Genomic DNA, 20,137 nt, shown 5'->3' with positions numbered 1-20,137 from the left:
AAGCTTGCCCTCGGCCTTCCCGTCCGAATGCATACAGAAGACCTCCTCAAGCTGGGAATCCACAACACGTTCGACGAAATCGTTGAAGCCCAAGAGTTTTCTCAGTTTGTCAGGCTCTCCGGCACCCCAGCGGGCCGAGCCACACTTGGCATGCTGGGACGTAACCCCACGGTCATCGGTTCCGACGCTGTGAAGCTGCCCAAGGACGTAAGATCCAATATTTCTATACACCGAATGCCACGCAATATGCATCCGACCTACAACGAAGGACGAAGACACTGCCAGGGGTAAAGCTCTGCTCGCCAGTGCCCGCTTGGACAAGGATCGAACATGCTTCGTAGACGCTGCTTCGTAAGCTCAAGAAGAAGCCTTCTCCTCAGTGGTCCTCGACTGTGATTCCAAAATCCTGAGCTGCGCTCCCATCCGCACTTCTAGTTCCAGCGTTGCAGAACAGGCTCTTGCTTTGATGGACGGTGTACATGACACGATTTATTCAGACTCGAAGACCGCTATCAGGGCCTTTCAGAGGGGAATGGTGGCTCCCCAGGCCATATGCATCATCCAAAATGTTAAAGACCTCAAACATCACTCATTGGCCTGGTTCCCTGCGCACCTTGGAACCATTGAGGGTGTGTCGCTCAACCCCAACGAGGAGGCACACTAGGCTGCACGAGGTTTGACTGACCGTGCGCCGGGTAACGCGTCCTCTACTGGGCGACCCGAGCCTCTATGCTCGTACAACGAGATCTGTAAGCACAATTATCTATCAAGAAGACTCCTGCCTCCACCGCACTCCTCGCTGTGTACGGCCCAGGCAGTCACTCTCAGACTTCTACAAACACGCACTTACCCGAGCCCTGCGGCACTGCACACAATGTACCCCGAACGGTTCCCAAGCCCGGACTGCGCCATGTGTGGTGGTTATGCGGACTTCGAGCATGTCCTGTGGGGCTGCGCCTCTGCCATTCCCCCTTTCACTCAAGAGGAAATGATCAATCTTATTAAGGCCCAGGATCAGACCTCTCAAATCCTGGCAGTTCAGAGGGCCCGCGAGAGGGCCGTCAGGTTTGACCTGATGGTCCCCGGGCCTAGCCAGTTGACGTTGAGTTTACTCGCGTCTATTGTGGACCGATTAAAGTTGTTTCACTCACTCAGTCACCAGATTCGCAAGGAGTCAGGAGTCAAACATAGGTATTGAGATAATGCAACTACGTAGCGGGTACAGGAATCGAGTCCAAATGGTGCCGTCGGACCCCTTATGAAAGGAAAACCCATTCTACGGAGTTGAAATGCTAAGGGAGTGAGTTCCTAATGAAAGAATTGCTATTTCCAGATAACTTAAAAAGAAAGGTATACGGTCAATGAAATTAGCCAGTGTTCACCTGTGGGGTCAGTGCTTGAAGGCCAATAAAAAAAAGTCGCAGTTTCGCCCGAAAGGTGAAGCATTGATTGCGATGACAAATTAGTGGACGGCTATACAAAGTAAGGATAGTAGTTTTGTCGGCCGTATAAACTTGTAAACATAGGTACACTAACTAAATTAACAGCACGGTGTCACGCGCGCACAAGCAAACATGAACGCATCTCACTCGATGACCGCGGAAGCTCGCTGTCAAAACACTGGAGTACGTGAGTCGGCGCAGCAGCATCAGCGAATTGAGCTTCGTGCCGGCGTTCGCACCTACACGATCTTCGCCGCGAAAACACGAGGAGGGTGGACTCTGCCCACGCTACAGATGGCTTTCAAGATACAGCCGCGCGGGCGGGCGCTCGCGGCGCAGAACGCCCCCCCCCCCGCCCCCTGCTCTCGGAGCCTTCCGGCCCGGCGGGAGCGCGCGGCCGCAGTAAAGCGCGGCCCCTCCACCTCCCTACCCTCCCTCCGGAGCGTTGTGCGCGACTGGAAGACTGCGCGCTTCCTTCGAGCTTCCCGCCCTTGAGTGCGCGAGCCGCGATTGCCGGCTCACCGTCGCATGCTTTCACTCGCACATACAGCATACGGCGCACGGCGACGATTTTATGGCCCGTGGACTTTATACGGAACCTCACGGGGAGGGCGACGACGACAGAAATTTGCCTAGAGTGTCCATATAATTGCTATCGCAATAAAAAGTTTGAAGGGAAAATCAGCGCAGCACAATGAGAGAAACAAATCATAGGCGCCATGTTACAGATACTGAGAGAACAGCGTGGTTTACGTAAAATAAACAAGGTTAAGTTTGATAATATTTAAGCTAAATTAAGGGGAAATTGGACTGGACAGGCCATGCACTGTGTAACAAATAAACGGGGCTATATTCGAATACTAGAATAAATACCAATGAGTGGCATAATGAAATAAGTGGCATAATGAATCAGCAGCTGCTGATGCTGAGCACGGTAGTTGAAAATCGCTCATAGAGGCCTTCGGCCAAGAATAAGCATTAATAGGCAGTAATGAGGATGACGATGATGACGGTCACATGTATACTTACAGTAAATGATCATGTACGCTGCTTTTCAGACTGCACTTTGCCTGTCCGCGGTACCTTGCGAAAACTGTATGACTTCTAAACAGTTTCTGTTCGCGTTTCTCTGCAAATAATTTGTGTTTGCGTTCTGGACCATTAAGGTGCCTTATGCTATGCACCTGTTGGCGCGTCTGAAGGCATGGTACAGTAACGATGAAGAAGTAGCCCTTTCAGACTGAATTATGAAATAATCGAACTTTTCCTGGGCAAACCTACGCCCAGAAAGCAACTAATCCTGTTGGTCAAACCTGTCCACTGACTATACATGCGTCACCGAACATTACAGAGCAATCGCTGATGCTCGCGTTGGTTTGAGATTGTACAACACAGTTTGGGGCATCGCGCTTGTGATCTAATTAGATACGCTTCTACAGGTATAGAATCGGCAGCCATGTTCACAAATTTTTGAGCACGTCAAGCGCATCTCTGCGCCGAGATAGCATGGTAACAGCGATAATTCTACCAAAGCAGTCACAGACAAAAAGTAAAACGACGCACGCGTGACAGTATTATTCAATAAGCACCTGTGTTAGGCTGGGAGACAGGTTGTAACGAAGGCCAGCTGATGGTGCCAAAGCGTTCTTTTATTATCCTGTTTTAAACCATCGTAATACTAAAATCTATACATGAGGGGCTTTCATTGCTTTCTGCCAATAAGGTGTCAAGAAAACGAAACAAAATTTAGAAGGGCCTATGGTCCTCCACGATACTGTCAAGTCCATCGGAATGTTCGCTCATTGCTTCCATGAAAATATATATTGCAATTAACGCATTTATTAAATAAGCGTCAGAACGACTAATTTATTGCGGAATTTGTGTTGCATACCTGAAATAAAAAATATTGTGCAAAACATCACGAAAGATACTCCATGACGCAACGCCGGACATTAAATGCATTAGAAAAAAATATTTAATTCGATCTCTCGCCCGATGGAAGAGAGTACCCTTTATTAGGATATAAAAGATGCATTAAAATTATCTCACTTCCAGCCCTAGTAAAACGTTTTCTAAGTGGGGCAGATAATATGATTTTCATTCTGTTTTACAGAAACAACAATGGGCATCGATTACAACGAGGATGACATTGAGTCAGTGGGATACCTGAAAGTTCATGACGCGTAAGTTCTGGAAAATTGAAACGGATCTTGGCTTATATATTAGGATATTTTTGTGTCTCCAGAATCTGCGAATACATCCTAAAACGATTCACAAATTTCCACCACTGGTTCGACTACATTTATGCATTCAGCAAAGACCGCAAAGATATGTTGAAACATGTGGCAGAGGCAAAGGTCTTTGTCAATAACGTGAGTATTCTATTCATCCATTGTCTCATTCTGTGGCTCTCAAAAGTTACCTTTCCGGCCATTACCCATTTACTCTAATAAAGTGATCAATCAGGGACAAGTGCCGAATCAATGGAAATGGCGCTACCACTTGTGTGTTATTTTGCACCCAACGATGGGCTATATTATAACGAGGGCTCAGCGTTTTCGGTTTAAGACGGAAAGATAGCTGCGCGACAAATGTACTCAAACGCTTTTTTTTTCAGGAATTTGGTAATTATCGAAAACGATCAGTGAAAGCAAATCTGTCGGAGAGCTAAGATGGTGAATGGCTTGCAGCTGCGAGCAGTGTTGCCAGGTTTGGCTATATATAGCCAAATTGGGCTACAGAAAAAAAAATTTTCTCGTCGACTTGGACGACTTGGCTATGTGGCTATATTTGGGCTACTGAAAATCTGCGACTTGGCTTTGTTTGGGCTATAAGTGGCGCCCTAATCCACACTCCAGAGGTGGCTCTGATCGGGTAGAAGCAAATCTCGAAGGCTGTGTTTTAGCTGGCTGAGCCGGCCGCCTGGCTGTGCGTGTGTGCGTGCCCGAATGACCCCCCCCCCCTCGCCTTTCCTTCCCTCTCTGCGCCGCTGTCTGAGCTGGTGGCTTTATCTTTGATGCACTTAAACTTACACCCCGCTTGACCGTTATGCACCCGTTCCCCGGGCATCGGGATGAACCTAGCAGTAGTAGATTTTTCACAGCACACTGTACTAACAATGCTATGTTCAGGAAGGGAGAGCAATAACATAGGGTCGGGGCCGTCGGGCGATCGTGGCGCCGACATGAAAGAAGGGAAGCACGGGTTGATGACACGCTCCAGTGTGTTCATGGCCATGTCTTCTGGGTGAAGTATCACGCCGGGCACAGCTTCGACCTACTCCATGTTTCTCGTGCGAATTTTTACTGCCATTTTCCTTCTCCTGCTAGATGAATTTTTGTTCGTGCTTACATTCGAGATTCATTTCGATAGGTTGGACGTAAGATCGGATCCTCCTCAGAGAGGAGAATCCAAGCATGGGGAAGTGGGCCAAGTATGCGAGAACGTATAAAAAAGAATGGGAGCAAGACCCCGAGCCAAAGGTGGGTTCTGGTGCTTTTACTTCTAGATGGTTTGCACGTAATGTCACGGATACGGATACTCATTCTGCTAATATCAAACCATGATTGCCACAATGACATCAGTGCACCACGTCACATTAACTTCCCCCACCGTGTTAGCTTAGCTTGTGAGGTGCCGCGCTGCTGGCTCGAGGACGTGGGTTTGATTCTCCGCCCCGGCGGTCGCATTTCGATCAAGGCGACATGCAGGAACATCCGTTTACTTAAATTTAGGTGTACGTTAAAGAACCCGAGGTGGCCAAAGTTAATCCGGAGTCCCCACTGCGTCATGCCTCCCAATCATATCGTGGTTTTGGCACGTAAAACACCAGCAAGTAGAGAGTTTTACAATAGAGGCCTCAAACGTTTTGGGGCCCCAAAGAAATAGCGTCGAAGCCACTGCGCATGCGCAAGACGCGAACTGTGTTTGGGTTTTGCGTCGGGCACGCTATTTCGTCGATTTAGCAGGAGCCCCAAAAGCTGCCTCAAAAGCTTTCGTCAACGAGCATGGCGGCGCCCCTCGAAGCGACGGCTCTAACCTAGCACCAAACTGGGCACGCGTGAAGTTCGTAAGCTAGGAGAAGTGATTGCGATTATCGCTTTCTCTCAACTAACATGTGTAATGAAGATTGATTCATTAGACGCTGCTGATTCCGAATTCATTTGTCGATTTCATGGTTCGTAGGCCTAACACGGATTGACTTGGCTGGGTGAAGGTACGTAAAGATGGTTACTCAAAACTAAGCGCAACATGTTGCTTGCTGCTAATAAAATAAGTTCTACAGTGTAATTAAACGCAAAAACACGAAAATCTAAATCACTCTTCTTACCATAAAATGGTATATTTTATTTTAATATTTATAAGCGCTTTCTTTGACGCCATAGTGACGCTGCAAGCGAAACACGCTATCTGCAAACACAAAACGCCTATTCTAAAACTCTTCACTCCTGCATGCCCCAACTAACACCCGCAAAGCTCTTTGGGGGCCCCTATTCTAAAACTTTATTAACACAATTACATGGTTTGCTTTTTGACAGTAACCGGTTTTCACAGCATAACCACTGTTAACAATGTGTTGTTTACCTTTGCTCTTTGTGCGCCGTCGCGGCTTCTACCATTTCGAGCGAGTTATGGTCGGGACTTGCTCGTCACCGTAAACGACTGCGCGCTTCTTACACTGGTGTATCATTTTGCGCAGTAATCTTTTAAAGCTTCGCTTATACCGATTCAGACAGTGAGTGGCATCTGTTGTCTGACACTTTATTTTAAGGCATGTTCTTGCCGTGCTAGAGACCAAAGATGGCGGCTAAACCGGGCCAAGCTAATTGAAAAAAAAACGAGATAACAAGATAGGACGATGAGACAAATAACACAAGATATCATGGCGCGAAAGACTTATTTTAGCTCATAAAAAAGAAGCCGTGAGCACGTCGCCGTCGCAGATCGCTGCTGAACTTCTACGCCGTAGGCAGAGATGACGTCAGAGATCGATGGTGATGAACATATTTTGCGTTCACGACAGCTAAAAAGCGGAGTTCGTAGTTAATATTACTGTAAATAACTAAAAATAATAACTTAGTACTATCTGTCATAAAATAATAGCACTGATTTCGCCCTCTCCAGCATTTCGCTGGAACCTAAGAGCTTCCGGGCCCAACCAAAATTTGTTCTGTGCAAGCATGATATCGCTGTTGTTGATTTCAATGTCCGACCGTCACGGCGGCACGGACATTTTGTTACGACGGGTTCTGCAAAATAGGATTGCCGTAGTCGAATGTGAAAATGTATACACAAATAAAACTGCAAATAAAAATGGCTATATTTGGCTACGAATTTTTTGGAGCCTTTTTTGTGTTTGGCTACATTTGGGCTACAACTTCTCTAGCTTTTGGCTACGCCGCCTCGTCGGACCTGGCAATACTGGCTGCGAGTAACATGCGCTGCGATGCAAGGAGTTTTGAGATAATACTTAATATTTAAAAATAGTAAATATTTAATATATTTATTGTCCCAACAGTGCTTTCTGGTACCTGATGTGCATGGGTAATATAGGTGCCAAATAAATTTATTATTATTATTATTATTATTAATTGCAAAGTGGGGAGCGACAACCGCGAATGAAGAAACTTGTAGGCAACGGCAGCAAAGCGGCCAATATGCGAGCCTTTCTGACGAGAAGATTTGAACTCATTTACAGATCCTGCAGAAGAGAATCGCCGACTACCGGAAAGGCATCAGAGATCCTGTTTCGAAAAACTCACTGCTGGAAACTTTTGTACGAATGTTCGTCGACGAAGGCACTCTCAGTGAACTTGATGTTAGAGACGAAGTTCTCTCCACACTAATTGGGGTAAGCCATTTAAACTAACAGCTTGCGAAATCGAAATTATCGCCAGCGACATTTGTTTTCATTCTATGACCCGTTTCTTGAGAGGGCCTGTTATCTTTTCCTAAAGGTGGCACGAGGTAGAAGGAAAAAGAAAATGCAGGGCCTCAGAGAGACGCGCGTCGGCTTTTCTTCACGTAAACCGAGGGAAAGGATATAAGGGAACAACACTAAACGGAGGGGGCTGAATACAAAGGGATAGCTAACTATGCTGCACCCATTTGCAACCTTTACTAAGTATACTAATAGTATACTAATACTAAGTATACTAAGTATACTAATACTTTTTACATTGCAGTTAGTATTTAAACTTGCGCTAGTGAAAAATAAATGGTGTGGGCTCTCTCGCACTATCATCCCAAGACCCCTTGTACAATGCATTGAACACTGCCTTCAACATTTTTTCGAAATTCACTCGGAAGTGATTACGCAATATATTCATGCTGTGTAGGAAGTACGGTGCATGTGTAACTGTGCAGAAGTGGCTTACTCATATTCTTGTCATCTAATTTTGAGAAATTTGACACGCAACTGATCCAGACCTCTGTGTCGTCCCAGATGGCCGAAAGCAACATTGAGGTGTGTTTCGAAATCACTGAGAATGCGTGAACATACCGGACGCGGCAGCAACATGGCAATGTACTGACATGTAGTTCCATCTTCATGTCTGCGTTTAAGCAATGAAATGCACTTTTTACCATAGTAAACATGAGGAGATCATGGAGATCGTTATTTTTTTTCCTGTACGTGAAGACGCAGCTTTTGGAAGGCAACCGTTGTATTTAAGATTGTAAAATTGTTTTTCAGGTTCGTAACACTAGACAATAAAAACCACCTTGAAGAGTGATTATGTCCCGTGGTTGTGTTCGGGTCTCAGGAGGCTATAGAACCAGAGAGACAAAATGTGTCATCATAAATACGGAACTAGCTGGCAGAAATAGGATCAAAACGAGGGCTTCGAAGAGGAAGGTAGCGTCAATGCAAAATATTTTCCAACCTTGGTCAATGAGTGGATTGCGGCGGAGAGCAGCAAGTCTGTTAAAGAAGTAACCAAACATAAAAGAAATTATTAACTATTAGACTTCTTTATCGCAATGCCCGTGAGCATGGCTTTTTAGAAAAATATTCGTTTAAGTATATGTGTGCCACATAACTCTCCATATACACGCGAAAAATGCATGCCAAATATGAATATGTCCATATCAAAAAGTGCGCGCCATGTTAGAATCCTCTCAATATTAATATCGCTTCAAGAATTATTGTCATTTTCAAACTGCGCCCTCACATCGTATTCATTCACTTTTATATGTTTTGTATTACAGACAAACCGAGTCGTGGACGTCTGCTAAACGAGATCAGCGTCCGTTTACATTCACATTGAAAATAAAGCAGAACAGTAGTCTAAGCTTTCCTAAGACGAAAACAAAATTGTGACTGCCCGTGACACCATGCTACTTCTTGCCCATAGTTAACGTTAGCCAACCTCGACTCTTTCTGCACGTCCAACTTCCGTGCGTTTTCTTCTTGCACTCTATGAAACATCGCCAACTTGTGTTGCACGATCTTGTTACAGAAAATGCACCTAACCTAGGAGACGTTGTACAGCGGTGAAGCGCCTCAGGAGTCGTTTTTCACGCGAAGATGCATGCAGTGCTTTTTAAGATAAGAAGTGCTATAAAAACATACATGAACACGTACGGAGATTGAATTATTGTATTTATAATGTCAGGCTTCGCTGAAATAAATTGCAGCTTTCTGTCACTAGGTTTTAGTCATAAAAGATCAGTTAATTAGCATTTAATTGTGCTTGTATTACAAAGTGGTCGACGAAGTGGCTGACGACAGTGAATCGCCTTTAATAGAATCGTCCTGGTGCGTATGCGCTTCAACAAAGGAGATATTAGTTGGTGGTTCATCCATCACGTTTGGTAACAGGTAGAGGGAGGGACCTATAGGTATGTCACTGGACGGGTGGGTATTTACCTTTATGTGTCAGCCGCCGGGCAAAAGGAAAGCACTAGATCAACAGCGTTTCTATAAACCGAGTATACGAGTTGTGGCGTGGTTTCCACTTTGATTCGTGCGATGGAGGTTCATGAACCGAAGGGTATGTTTGAAACTTTTTATATTGTCGAATTTGCATTTTTCGAAAAAAAATCTAAACTAGCCTTAAAATTAGGACAGTATAGGCAGTTTCAGAAATTCCATCACCAAGTGTCTTTGCGTGCCCTAACGTCCTTGTACGCTTTTGGCGTTCTTGAATTTGTACTTTCCTTGTGCTCTTTTACAAGCATGGCCCCCATTTTGAAAACTCCCTAATCATGGCCAGCCACCTCAACTCTTAGCACATACACACACCCAACACACACACACACACACACACACACACACACACACCACACACACACACACACACACACACACACACACACACACACACACACACACACACACACACACACACGCGCATACACACGCGCAGAAACACGCATGGCTGGGCAGTGTGTTGCGTTTCCATGATTTCAGACACATCTGCCTTACTAATTTTCAAATGATGTGTAGCATTGATTGGGTTGCAGCTTTTGTGGCATTTAATGGTCTGTCAGTGTCTGTCCAAATAGCATAGCTGCACTGACGTATTTTACGCAGTTGGCTGCCATAATTCTTGAATAATATTTCCCGAAAGCTTAACGTTTAGACCGGTCTACACTGTTTAGCCCTTCTACCAATAACGCTCCATTGCTAAAGCTACTAAAACTAATACAGATTCTATTCAGTCTAAGTTTCCTCAAATTAAGGGCGCATATACTTTCCTATAATGCGTCTTGTTCATTCCTATAGAGGTGATCAATGTTGTGTGGGAAGTTCTTCGCGGGGACAGTGTTGATATCGTACATAATGATATTGTACAAGCGTACATTGCATACCTTTTTCCGGTGACCATTTTACACCGACTAACCACTGTTACAAAGACATTTGTGTGGTCGGACGTGGCTCATTCCACATTCTGAAACTTCTTGAAGCGTCGCGCTTTCAAGGTCGGATATATTATGTGGAGCGCATAGAGATTGGCTGGAGGCGCATGCAGGGAAAAAGGCTAATGGTTGAGCGTAACAGCTCCAGGAATGAATAAGAACAGCTAACATTTGGTCAGTGTGTCTCCAGCACAAAATAGCCAGTCCGTAAAAACTACGGCTTCCTCCCCCGAATCGTTCATTACCAACTTTTTCAGAATCAGACTCAGGTTAATGAGTTCAGAATCAGGTTAATGAGAAGTCCTCGCTTCCACACCAGGACTACGTTTTTGTCACTTAATTGCACGAAGCAGGAAATATCCGTGTTTGTTTCTTCATAACAGATGAATGATAATCGAACTGGTGGGCCATCCCAAACACATTTTTCTCTTTTTCCTGAATCGAGTGTACAATTGAAACTTAGATATACTTATTTTAGAGTAAGGGCAAATAGTTGGTAAATTATAAATATAATGCTAATACTTTTTTATGTAATTAGACTGGAGATGATCAGAGACGGGCGCACTGTACTTAAATTACTTCTCCATTAACGTCTTGTGGGTAAAGCTGTGTAAAATATTGTTAACAAACGCTTTCCCAGCTTCCTGTGCACTTACGCTTGCAAACTCATATGTCACTTCCTTAGATTTGTGATTGATAAATTACGGTTAAATTAAATCTATGAAAAAGTTAAATAAAAGCTGTAGAAGCACGCCACAAGGACAAATAGTAGTTTGCGAACATTCTGTAGTAAAGTTCATGGAATATTTTATGAAATACATGCTGTGCAATTTGAAAATTTTGGGTGCGAAGCCACGCATCAAATCATTCATTGCATTAGGACATTTCTCGCCACAATTATACAAAGGTTAATGACAGCCCACCTCGCAATCAAGGTTTCTTTTTCACAATGAAAATTCCCCCTTTGTTTCAGCTGAAATTGTTATGCGTCAGTGAAACAATGGACACAAACTCTTTTGCTACACATTGGATATAACAGCCTAAATCAGGTAAATTCAAATTATATAATGTACGGATTTCTCACATCTAGGGCTTCGACTTTACGGCGACAGGACTCGCCTTTGCGCTTTACCTACTCGGCCACCATCCAGAGATTCAAGAAAAGGTCCGGGACGAGATCGACGCAGCCTTTGGAGACGACTGGGAGAAGTCACTTAACCCTAGAAGAAATAAAAGGTCTCACGTATACGGAATGCGTGCTGAAGGTATGTCGTCAACGCACGATATGTCCAACTTCAATAGTTGGTTGAGCACTTCAAGATATATATCCTCTTTCAAACAGCAAGCACTGATTATTTGCAAGGTAACATGCGTAACGTTTATTAGCACAAAGTAACACCCTCCAATATAATGCCAAGCACTTCATGCCGCCATTTTTTGGACGGTTCTGTGCAAGCTGATTCAGAAGGATTGCTTATCTGAGGGTCATTCAACGAAATTCAAAGAAATGCTTTTGGGTTATCATATCCTCACAAATTGCAACGTTTCAGTGAAGGTTAGCGTGAGGAAATCTCGCGCCAATGTCTCCACGAAGCGCTATTATGGCAGTTAGGCAGGCGTGTGAATCATACGCAGTACATAAATGTTTCTTGCCGTTCTGTGCATGACTTTGAACGTACTAACGTCTTACTAATGTCGTTAGGTTGTTTTAGAGCAATGATGTGAAAAACATTCGTTTAATATATCAAAAGTAATATACCAAAGGGGAGAACTAATTCACAAATCTATCATGCAAATTAAGGAATTATTCTGTAGTTTATTTAGACGCTGCTAGATTAACCGACAGAACAACTTAGTAATGATCGTAAAACACGTAACTATTCTAAAGAAACACTGAGAGGCAGGCACGCGATACAAAATGCCTTCCAAAAGCTTTTAATATGCTGCACTATGCTTTCTTAACGAAGACATGGCAAAACTGGAAAAAAAAACGACATGTATTGTATCCTTGACTCCCACCGTCACTGAGCGATTGCAGGGTCAAATTAGAACCTTTTCATTTGACTATGGCTACATCCTGAAGGGAACATGCAATTTCAAGAAAGCTAATCGCATCATTATCCAGAGAAATTTCTTGCCATACAGGTGTTCCAGCTAACTTGAGTAAGGAATCGAGAAAAGCAGACACACGCGATACGAATGCAACCCACAACGTAGTAGTTTTCCTTGTTCTCTTGACCAATTCAAAGTAAATCTTACGATGAAGCTTGCACTATTCTGCGAACAGCAGAGATCATTCGTTCGAAGCTTGTTTTTGTAGCGTTAGCTACACTGGCCTAGCCAAGCCCGTTTCGCGCGGCACATCAAGAGCCGTGCTGCGCATGCGCAAGAATCAGTGATGTCACGCGGCTTGCGCACCGGAGCCACCGGAGCCGGCACCTCTCGCGCACTCCGCCGCCGCCGCGTGCGACTCACCGCCGCCGGTCTGCGCATTCCAGAGGAGTGACGTCGTAGCCGTGGTAGACGCACTGGCGCCGGCGCGCGCTCGCTGTGCAGTCGCCGTCTGACACTGCGCTGGAGCCGCTGCGCTTCTGACTGGCGTTTGCCAGTGTGGTATAGCCATGGAGAAGGAGAGCGCAAATGCTGCTCAACAGCGCAGAAGAACGGAGAAGCTTGACTCATCGGATCCCGAAGTAGTTGCCTGGCAATTAGCGGTTGAGCGTAGGAGGAATGAACAGAAGAAGGCTATATACATGTGCCACATAATACGTATACCACGTGTGTGTCATTGGAGCAGCAGTAAGCATGACAATCAAGCTAATCCTTGACAATCTAGACAAACAGGAAAGCTAAGAATAATCAGCTGAACCTTTGCTAACGCTACGTATATCCTGGCATAGCCGAGCTAAGCCACTGCAACTTTTTTTTTTGGGGGGGGGGGAAGGGAGGGGGGGGGGGGGGGGGGGGGCACCAACATTTCTGCGTGTAAGCTTGTTGTCACGCTTTATTGTATTAGATGTCACATGCTTTCGTTGGAGCTTAGAAAAACCAAACCCGCTAGCAATATCTTCATGAAAACGGATCATTATGTGTTCCTTAATAGGCTGTCAACTTAATAGTTTGTTTCGGGATATAATTGGATAGTTTAACACCTGGGTTGATCTTGTTTGTTTAGTTATTCCATTGTGCGCTTCGCAAAAACTAAGTTGCTCAGGAATGCAGTGAGCAATGCTGCGTCGGCAGCGCACGCATAGCGTGCACCTTCTTTTTTAAGTATTGGCACAAATATTTTGAACACCTTGTACGTTGCATGTGTAACGCATGGAAATTTGAAGACAGCCCCAGAGAAGACGACACAGCATCTCGTTTGTTTCTTCTGTTATGTGCTGACATTTCATTTGGCCACCGGTTGCCCTAAAGTTTAAAAACAACACTGACGTGCTACGACAGAGTTCAGATTTATGCTTCTTGTGCTACCAGTTGTGCTATCTTGAGTTTGTGTTTGCGAATTACCGTTCGGATTTAGAGCAGCGCTGCTAAACGTGGGATTGTTCGGCTTGTTATTGCTGACGCGAAGACATTAATCGTTATACAGCTCATTTGCAGCATTACAGGGGTTCTACAATAGAGATTTCAGATGTATTGTACGGGCTTTAATAAGAACACTTTACGTTGTATCAAAATAGCATGACACATAGATTTGATCAACTGTGAATAGGTTTGTCTGGCTATATGGAGAATATTCTACTACAGCTGACAATGATATGTATGAAATTACGCTTACACATGTAAATAAGCGCACAAGGTACGCAATTACGCATATTACATAATGACTGAGAGAAAAAAAATACTTGCACTTAAAACGCAAGAATGTATTTAGGTTCAATGTATGTTCATTATAAAAGTGTTCCAGAAAACGGAAAATTCATCAGAATTACTTCATATACTGAAATCTAACGTCAGCTAGAGCGTTTGGGCGTATGCTTTGGCGAAGCCTCTTCCCGATTTCCCGTTCGTGCAGTAAATAAGTGCACAGTTGTGTCTACGCAATCTAAGTAGCTGTGCCACCTACTGAGTGGAACCTTATTGTAGTCCGAGAAATTAGTAAAAGTTTTTACAGTTTCATCAGTATTATAATTACATTCTGTGTTTTTTCTCTCTAGGAGGCTATGAGGCTCTATCCCCCGGGACCACTTTTGGGCCGTTTGATAACAAGAGACACAAAAATTGGTGGGCAATTTCTTGTGTCACGCTTTACCTGCCACAGTAGCTGTACATTGTAACCGCGGCTGTGCGTTCAAAATGTAGGCAAATCAAGCTGCTTTGTAGTATTGCTCAACCTGAAAATAGTATTCCAGTGAGCAAAACATATTGTTGGCACAGTTGATCAAAAGCTAAAAATGGGCGAGTTGGTATGGAAGGAGGGCTAATTCAGAGCCCAAACTACTGGGACACAAGCTAAGGCACGAGCGCTGTGTCCTGTCTTTCTCGTGCCTTAGCTTATGTCCCAGTAGGTTTGCCCTCCGAATTAGCCATGGGCCAGTTGCTTGCGCCTTGAGCGCCTTGCAATCGTCTGGAACTCTCCCAGCTTGTCCTTTGTGTTATATTCCAGCGGCAGAAATAAGATCTAAAAGCAAGAAAAAAAGTCATTCGCGACTAAAATTAAGTCAGATTTTAACTGATAACCGTACGAAAAAATTCTGCGCGCCGATCATATGGGTAACGTGCTTCCATCAGTGGGCGTAGCTCAGAAGACCAGCAGTTGCAAAAAAAAAAAAAAAAAAAAATGTCAACGAAGTTTAGCTTTTATAAGAAGAGGAAGTCGGGCGGGTTGGAGTCGGCTCAACTATACTAGAGAACCACAGTATTCAAGTTACACCGTACTTAAAAATATAAATTTTTAAAAAATAAATAAAAAATAAATACTTAAAAATTCAATTTTCTCATGCGTTTCTCAAATAATTCATGGATCTCTGTGGCTTTCAGTTTTATAAATGCAGACGCAAATACGATCTAAAGTTCTTGAGGTGGATTTAGAATGAATAAAACAGACAAAGTGGCGGCCCGATGGCTTCGCTTTTCTTGACTCTTCGCATCAGACCCGGATACACTCATGATTTCCTTGCAGACAACTGTCGTCAGTGAACAACACCTATGATACCACGACCAAAACACCGCCGCGTACCTTAAAAGTGGTTTGTTATTTTTTGTTCGTGGATTGTGATGCACTCAAGAGCACAAGTATGAGACATGAACAACCAACGCCTCTATCAGCCGCAATGTGAAAACACTCGATGAAACGCAGTTTTTCGCGCATATGTAATTGCTGGAGCACATAAATATAATAAATTTAAGGAAATAGATTCTACGCACTTTCAACAACACATCACACATTCAGCGGTACTGTTTTGCATGGCCTAGTTTGTCGACCAAACACGAGCGAAATCTGAACTATTGGAGCCTGTAAATCTCAAAAAATTAGCTGAAGACAATGGCTTACCAACAAAGCCATGCTAAATTCGAATGCAGATGTTACTGCACCTATGTATTCCAAGGACTCTGCTTTCTTGTTTTTAGAAGAATTAACGCGTCTGCAAAGCGCACAGAAATATTTTATGAGTGTCATCTTTCAATACATTGTGACATAATCTAGCAAGAGCGTTCATATAAACCTGTCCACCCACAGGAACACACGCCCATGCCTTCACTGATATTTTCTGTGCTCCAAGGTGCATAGTTTTGCGATAAATCGAACGTGGGCTTACTGGTTAGACTCCAACACCAGTGACCTAGTTTTTAGATATGTCACTAATTAAATTCACAATTGGTCAAACACCGTAATTCAAGTTCGCGTTTGTGTTATCACCAAAATTTCAAATTTATGGGAGTTTTAACCTTTTTGATGGTGACATCGGTGCAGCAAAACTGAACTGAATGTTCCAAATTTTTATTGCGCTAAGGTGAATCACCTATGTGCACCTATAGTTAACGTTGTGCGCGAGAAAAATTAGAGAAACCGAGGGGCTCCATTTGTTGTTACCAGAAACCACATGAATCGAACAGACGATGAAGCCAGCGAAAGCATGTGTAAAATTATCTGTTTGTTTTTGAATTAAAATAGAGAAATAATTAGGAAAGGTGAAATGAAAGTGGACGATAAGACAACCTGCTGCCGGAGGGAGACGAACCCACGTCTTCTGTATTTACACGTGCGATGCTTTACCATTGAGCTATAGCGGCGGCGTTCCCCCGTTGACTTTCTTGGGTATTTGTGTATGTGTACTTTATCTATCCCGATTATTATTATTATTATTATTATTATTATTATTATTATTATTATTATTATTATTATTATTATTATTATTATTATTATTATTATTATTATTGGCATCTCCTTCGAAACGGGGTGGCGACAGTCACCTAGCCTGCTTGAGCTATCAGGTAATCTAAACAACTAAGCATTTTAACTATCTCTGCTTAATATTTTCTCGCTTCCTTGAAACCTCTAATCTACCTTGTGTAGTTACTTATGCCTTTAGCAGATCGAGTCCTGTGAATCTGTTCAATACTTTTTTTCTATCAACACGCTAATCGTCTCTAGCTTATCTCGACTGATGACCGGTTAATGCTGCCATTCGCTTTGAATTCCAGTGCTTCTAAAAGGGTGAACCTTACCTACGGGTCTCGCAGGGTGAAAACCTTCGCTCTTCATTAGGATGTGCTAAGTTGTCTCCGGATTTTCTCTGCTGTAGGCAGATGAATTATCCTGTGGGAAATATTTGCTCTTGCATGTTTTGGCACTTGGCACTCAAATGGCAAGGCACTGCCCCAGGGGCGCTATAATGTAAAATGATTCCAAACTGTTTTGATTCCAACCTCCTGACGTCAAATTTACGTAACCACCGACGCAAGCATCGGGCGGTGACCCGCAGCGTTGTCTGAATTCAACCCAATCAAACACTCTCCTCGTTTATAGGAGGTCACCTTTGTTCGCTTTCAAAACCAATAACATTGTCTACACTCTAGCGGTTTTTCTTATCTAATTGGCTGACAAGAGGCGAGGAGCACGCTCTAGTGGAGAGGGTTTCGATGGGGCCGAGCCAGCAGAGTGAAAATAGATAACCACATGAAGACGGTGGTGCCGGCTTCTCCGATTGGTCCGCTTCGCCTTACTTAGCTTGCGGTGGCTGGTCGAAAATCGCGGTGGCGTGCAATGGAAGGATAAGAATGCCGCTAAAACGGATCCTCAGCAAGGAAGAGTTGGCAGAGCGATGTCGTATGCATGCCGAAAGGGCTCGATAACGTTTTACTGCCACGCAAAAGGGTTTATCGTGCGTAAATAAATACATGCTCACCGGCAGATGCGAGTAGCGAGGGCCTTAGCTATCGGCGGGCAACCATCTTCTATTCCTTTCGGAACGGAGCAGTCTGTGGCTATTCAGAAAAAATTTCAGTTTTGTTCGGCATATTAGTGCATTTTTTTCGCGTACACGTCACCTTGACGTGGTGAGTTTTCGCGGTTTTGTGAGGTCGCGTGACAGAACTGAACTCCCGTGGCGAAGTGGGCTGTAGCCAGAAAACATTGGACCCATAGCAAGGGCTAATGGTGAAAAGGCGTCGAATCATGCAGGAATGATTATTTTTCTTTTGTGCGGTTTAATCATGCATAATCAGTGTATACACGCTATATCATATGTGGAGCTATCGCGGTTTTCGTGACGTCGCGTGACAAACAGGCGAAGTTGGGAGTGGCCCGAAAATGTTCTGACCAATCGTGGAGGCTGATTGCCGAAATTGGAATCAAAACAGTTTGGAATCATTTTACGTTATAGCGCCCCTGGGGCGCTTGCCAGCGCCGCTCAAGGCCATGGTGGCGAAGTTAATATTATTTGCAAGTGTGTAAGCTTTCATTTATTGTACCGGGACCCAATCACTAAAGCGAAACTATTCGTGTAAGCAGTCGGTGTGCTTAAGTGTGCATCTGAGTAGCTGTTTTTCTCTCCCTCTATTTCTTGCAGGAAAGCACACTATTCCTCGGGGTACAGTAGCCATCGTGGCTTTCTGTTTTCTTCAGAGACATCCCAGGTACATTAAGAACCCGGACAGTTTCATGCCCGAGAGGTTCATGGGTGCAAAAAGCATGCCAACCTACGCATATGCGCCCTTCTCAGCGGGACCGCGAAACTGTCTCGGTAAGTGAAAAGTTTGTTGATAGCTTGCACATGTGCTCGCTAAAACTGCAACTTCAAAGCAGCAATGCGTCTTTGTGATAAAAAAATGCTTCTGTAGTAGATGGCTTAAAAGCAAATAACGATATGTTTTCACACTTCCTTCTTGTTCAACAAGAATGGTTATATAGGCAACGTTTACCGTAGCTTATGTTTTGTAAATATGACCATAATATTAGCAACCTCTCATCGAATGTGTATCCATTAAACCAAGATATTAATAAGTTGTCTAATACATTTATAGGTTAGCTGTCCTCTTAGTTAGCCGTTAACCAGGTTATTATCACGAATAACGTTCCAGATTGTCGAGTAGACTTATCATTTTCTACGGTTGCCTCACTTCCTAACGTAACAAAGTGCAAAAATGCAACTCAAGTACTTTAGTCTTAATTTTGATGTTATTCCCCCCCCCCCTCACTCCTCTCCCCCCCCCCCTTTTTTTTTTCTTTATAGGGCAAAAGTTCGCTCTGAGAGAAGAAAAGGTTATTCTCGCACACATTTTACGCCGCTTCAACGTCAGTTCCAAAGTTCCTATCGACGAGCTTGAGTTAGCCATAGACTTGGTCCTGAAGCCCATTCAAGGCCTCGAATTAAAATTCACACCGAGAACGCTCCTTCATCGAGTTGAAAGCAGCTGAACATAAGGGCAGCCACGCGCCCGGAACATGTGCCGCGTTACACTCTTCATCGACATCTCTCGCTGACATCTTCAATGTACATTCAGTTTGACGCAAAAATAAAGTTTTTTTTTAACAAAGAAAGCATTTTAATTATCTTCACGATACTTCCTCGTAATTCTGAAGACCTGCGTGATTTACCACCGCGGTAGCGAGAAGGTAGAAACATAAGTGTGGCCGCCACAATTTCTCATGTTCTTCCTGCAACATTACTGCATCAACCTGCAACTGCAGGTTAAAAACCTGCAGTTGCAACAACAACCTGCAACATTACTACATCCTTCCTATACTGAATCATGAGTACCCTTACGCGAAAGGGTATCATGAGTATCGGCTACTCCTATGAAGAACAACATAAAGGATATGGGGAGCTATTGGACAGATTTTGTTGAACAATCTGATGTTAATCCTTTAGCTTTTGCTGCTTTAAGGTTGACTGAGTGATTTAATAAAGGACTTTAATGCTCCAAATTGACTCACTGAGCAAGAAGAATCCGACTAACCAGAGAGCTCGATCTTTAGGAAAAACAATATGAATCCATCAGATAATGAAGCCAATGTAATCATAAGGGAAATAACGGCTGTTTCATTGAAGTGTAGAATTTAAACATGAAATAGGGATAAAATTGTGATAACCTTGATAATCTTAATAAAGGAAGAGGGAAACGAAAGTGGAAAACTTCTCGCCGGTAGGAGCCGAAAGCACATCCTTCTTATGATGCCTGCGGCCAGTGGCTAAAATCGCGTGCCATACGTGATGCCTGGAATTGAAAGGCTATTTAAAACAGTGTTTCGGAATATCAATGTCCCCATGCTTAGAGTAGTTGATCAAATTGGCTTCACTCGGGCCATCTGCTGCCCTCCTGATAAGATCAGATGGTACACTTTCCGCCTTGAAAAGGCATTCATCCCGGTGTCTATGCCCGTA

General features: G+C 43.9%; 1 protein-coding gene across 1 annotated transcript in view; it reads left to right on the top strand.

Moving 5' to 3' along the window:
• The window catches only part of LOC119436846 (cytochrome P450 4V2), a 42,917-nt gene extending 23,681 nt beyond the window's left edge, over positions 1 to 19,236 (top strand). Inside the window, 8 exon segments of the mRNA XM_049660994.1 lie at positions 3,556 to 3,625; positions 3,688 to 3,814; positions 7,141 to 7,293; positions 11,395 to 11,569; positions 14,468 to 14,534; positions 18,323 to 18,385; positions 18,387 to 18,496; positions 18,986 to 19,236. Of these exon segments, the coding sequence (XP_049516951.1) occupies positions 3,556 to 3,625; positions 3,688 to 3,814; positions 7,141 to 7,293; positions 11,395 to 11,569; positions 14,468 to 14,534; positions 18,323 to 18,385; positions 18,387 to 18,496; positions 18,986 to 19,170 (950 nt within the window). The 3' untranslated portion in view covers positions 19,171 to 19,236.
• Positions 19,237 to 20,137: the final 901 nt, after the last annotated feature.

This window comes from Dermacentor silvarum, chromosome 1 (assembly GCF_013339745.2).
Source record: "Dermacentor silvarum isolate Dsil-2018 chromosome 1, BIME_Dsil_1.4, whole genome shotgun sequence".
In the NCBI taxonomy this organism is placed as follows: Eukaryota; Metazoa; Arthropoda; class Arachnida; order Ixodida; family Ixodidae; genus Dermacentor; species Dermacentor silvarum.
This window is presented reverse-complemented; position numbering and strand designations above follow the sequence as displayed.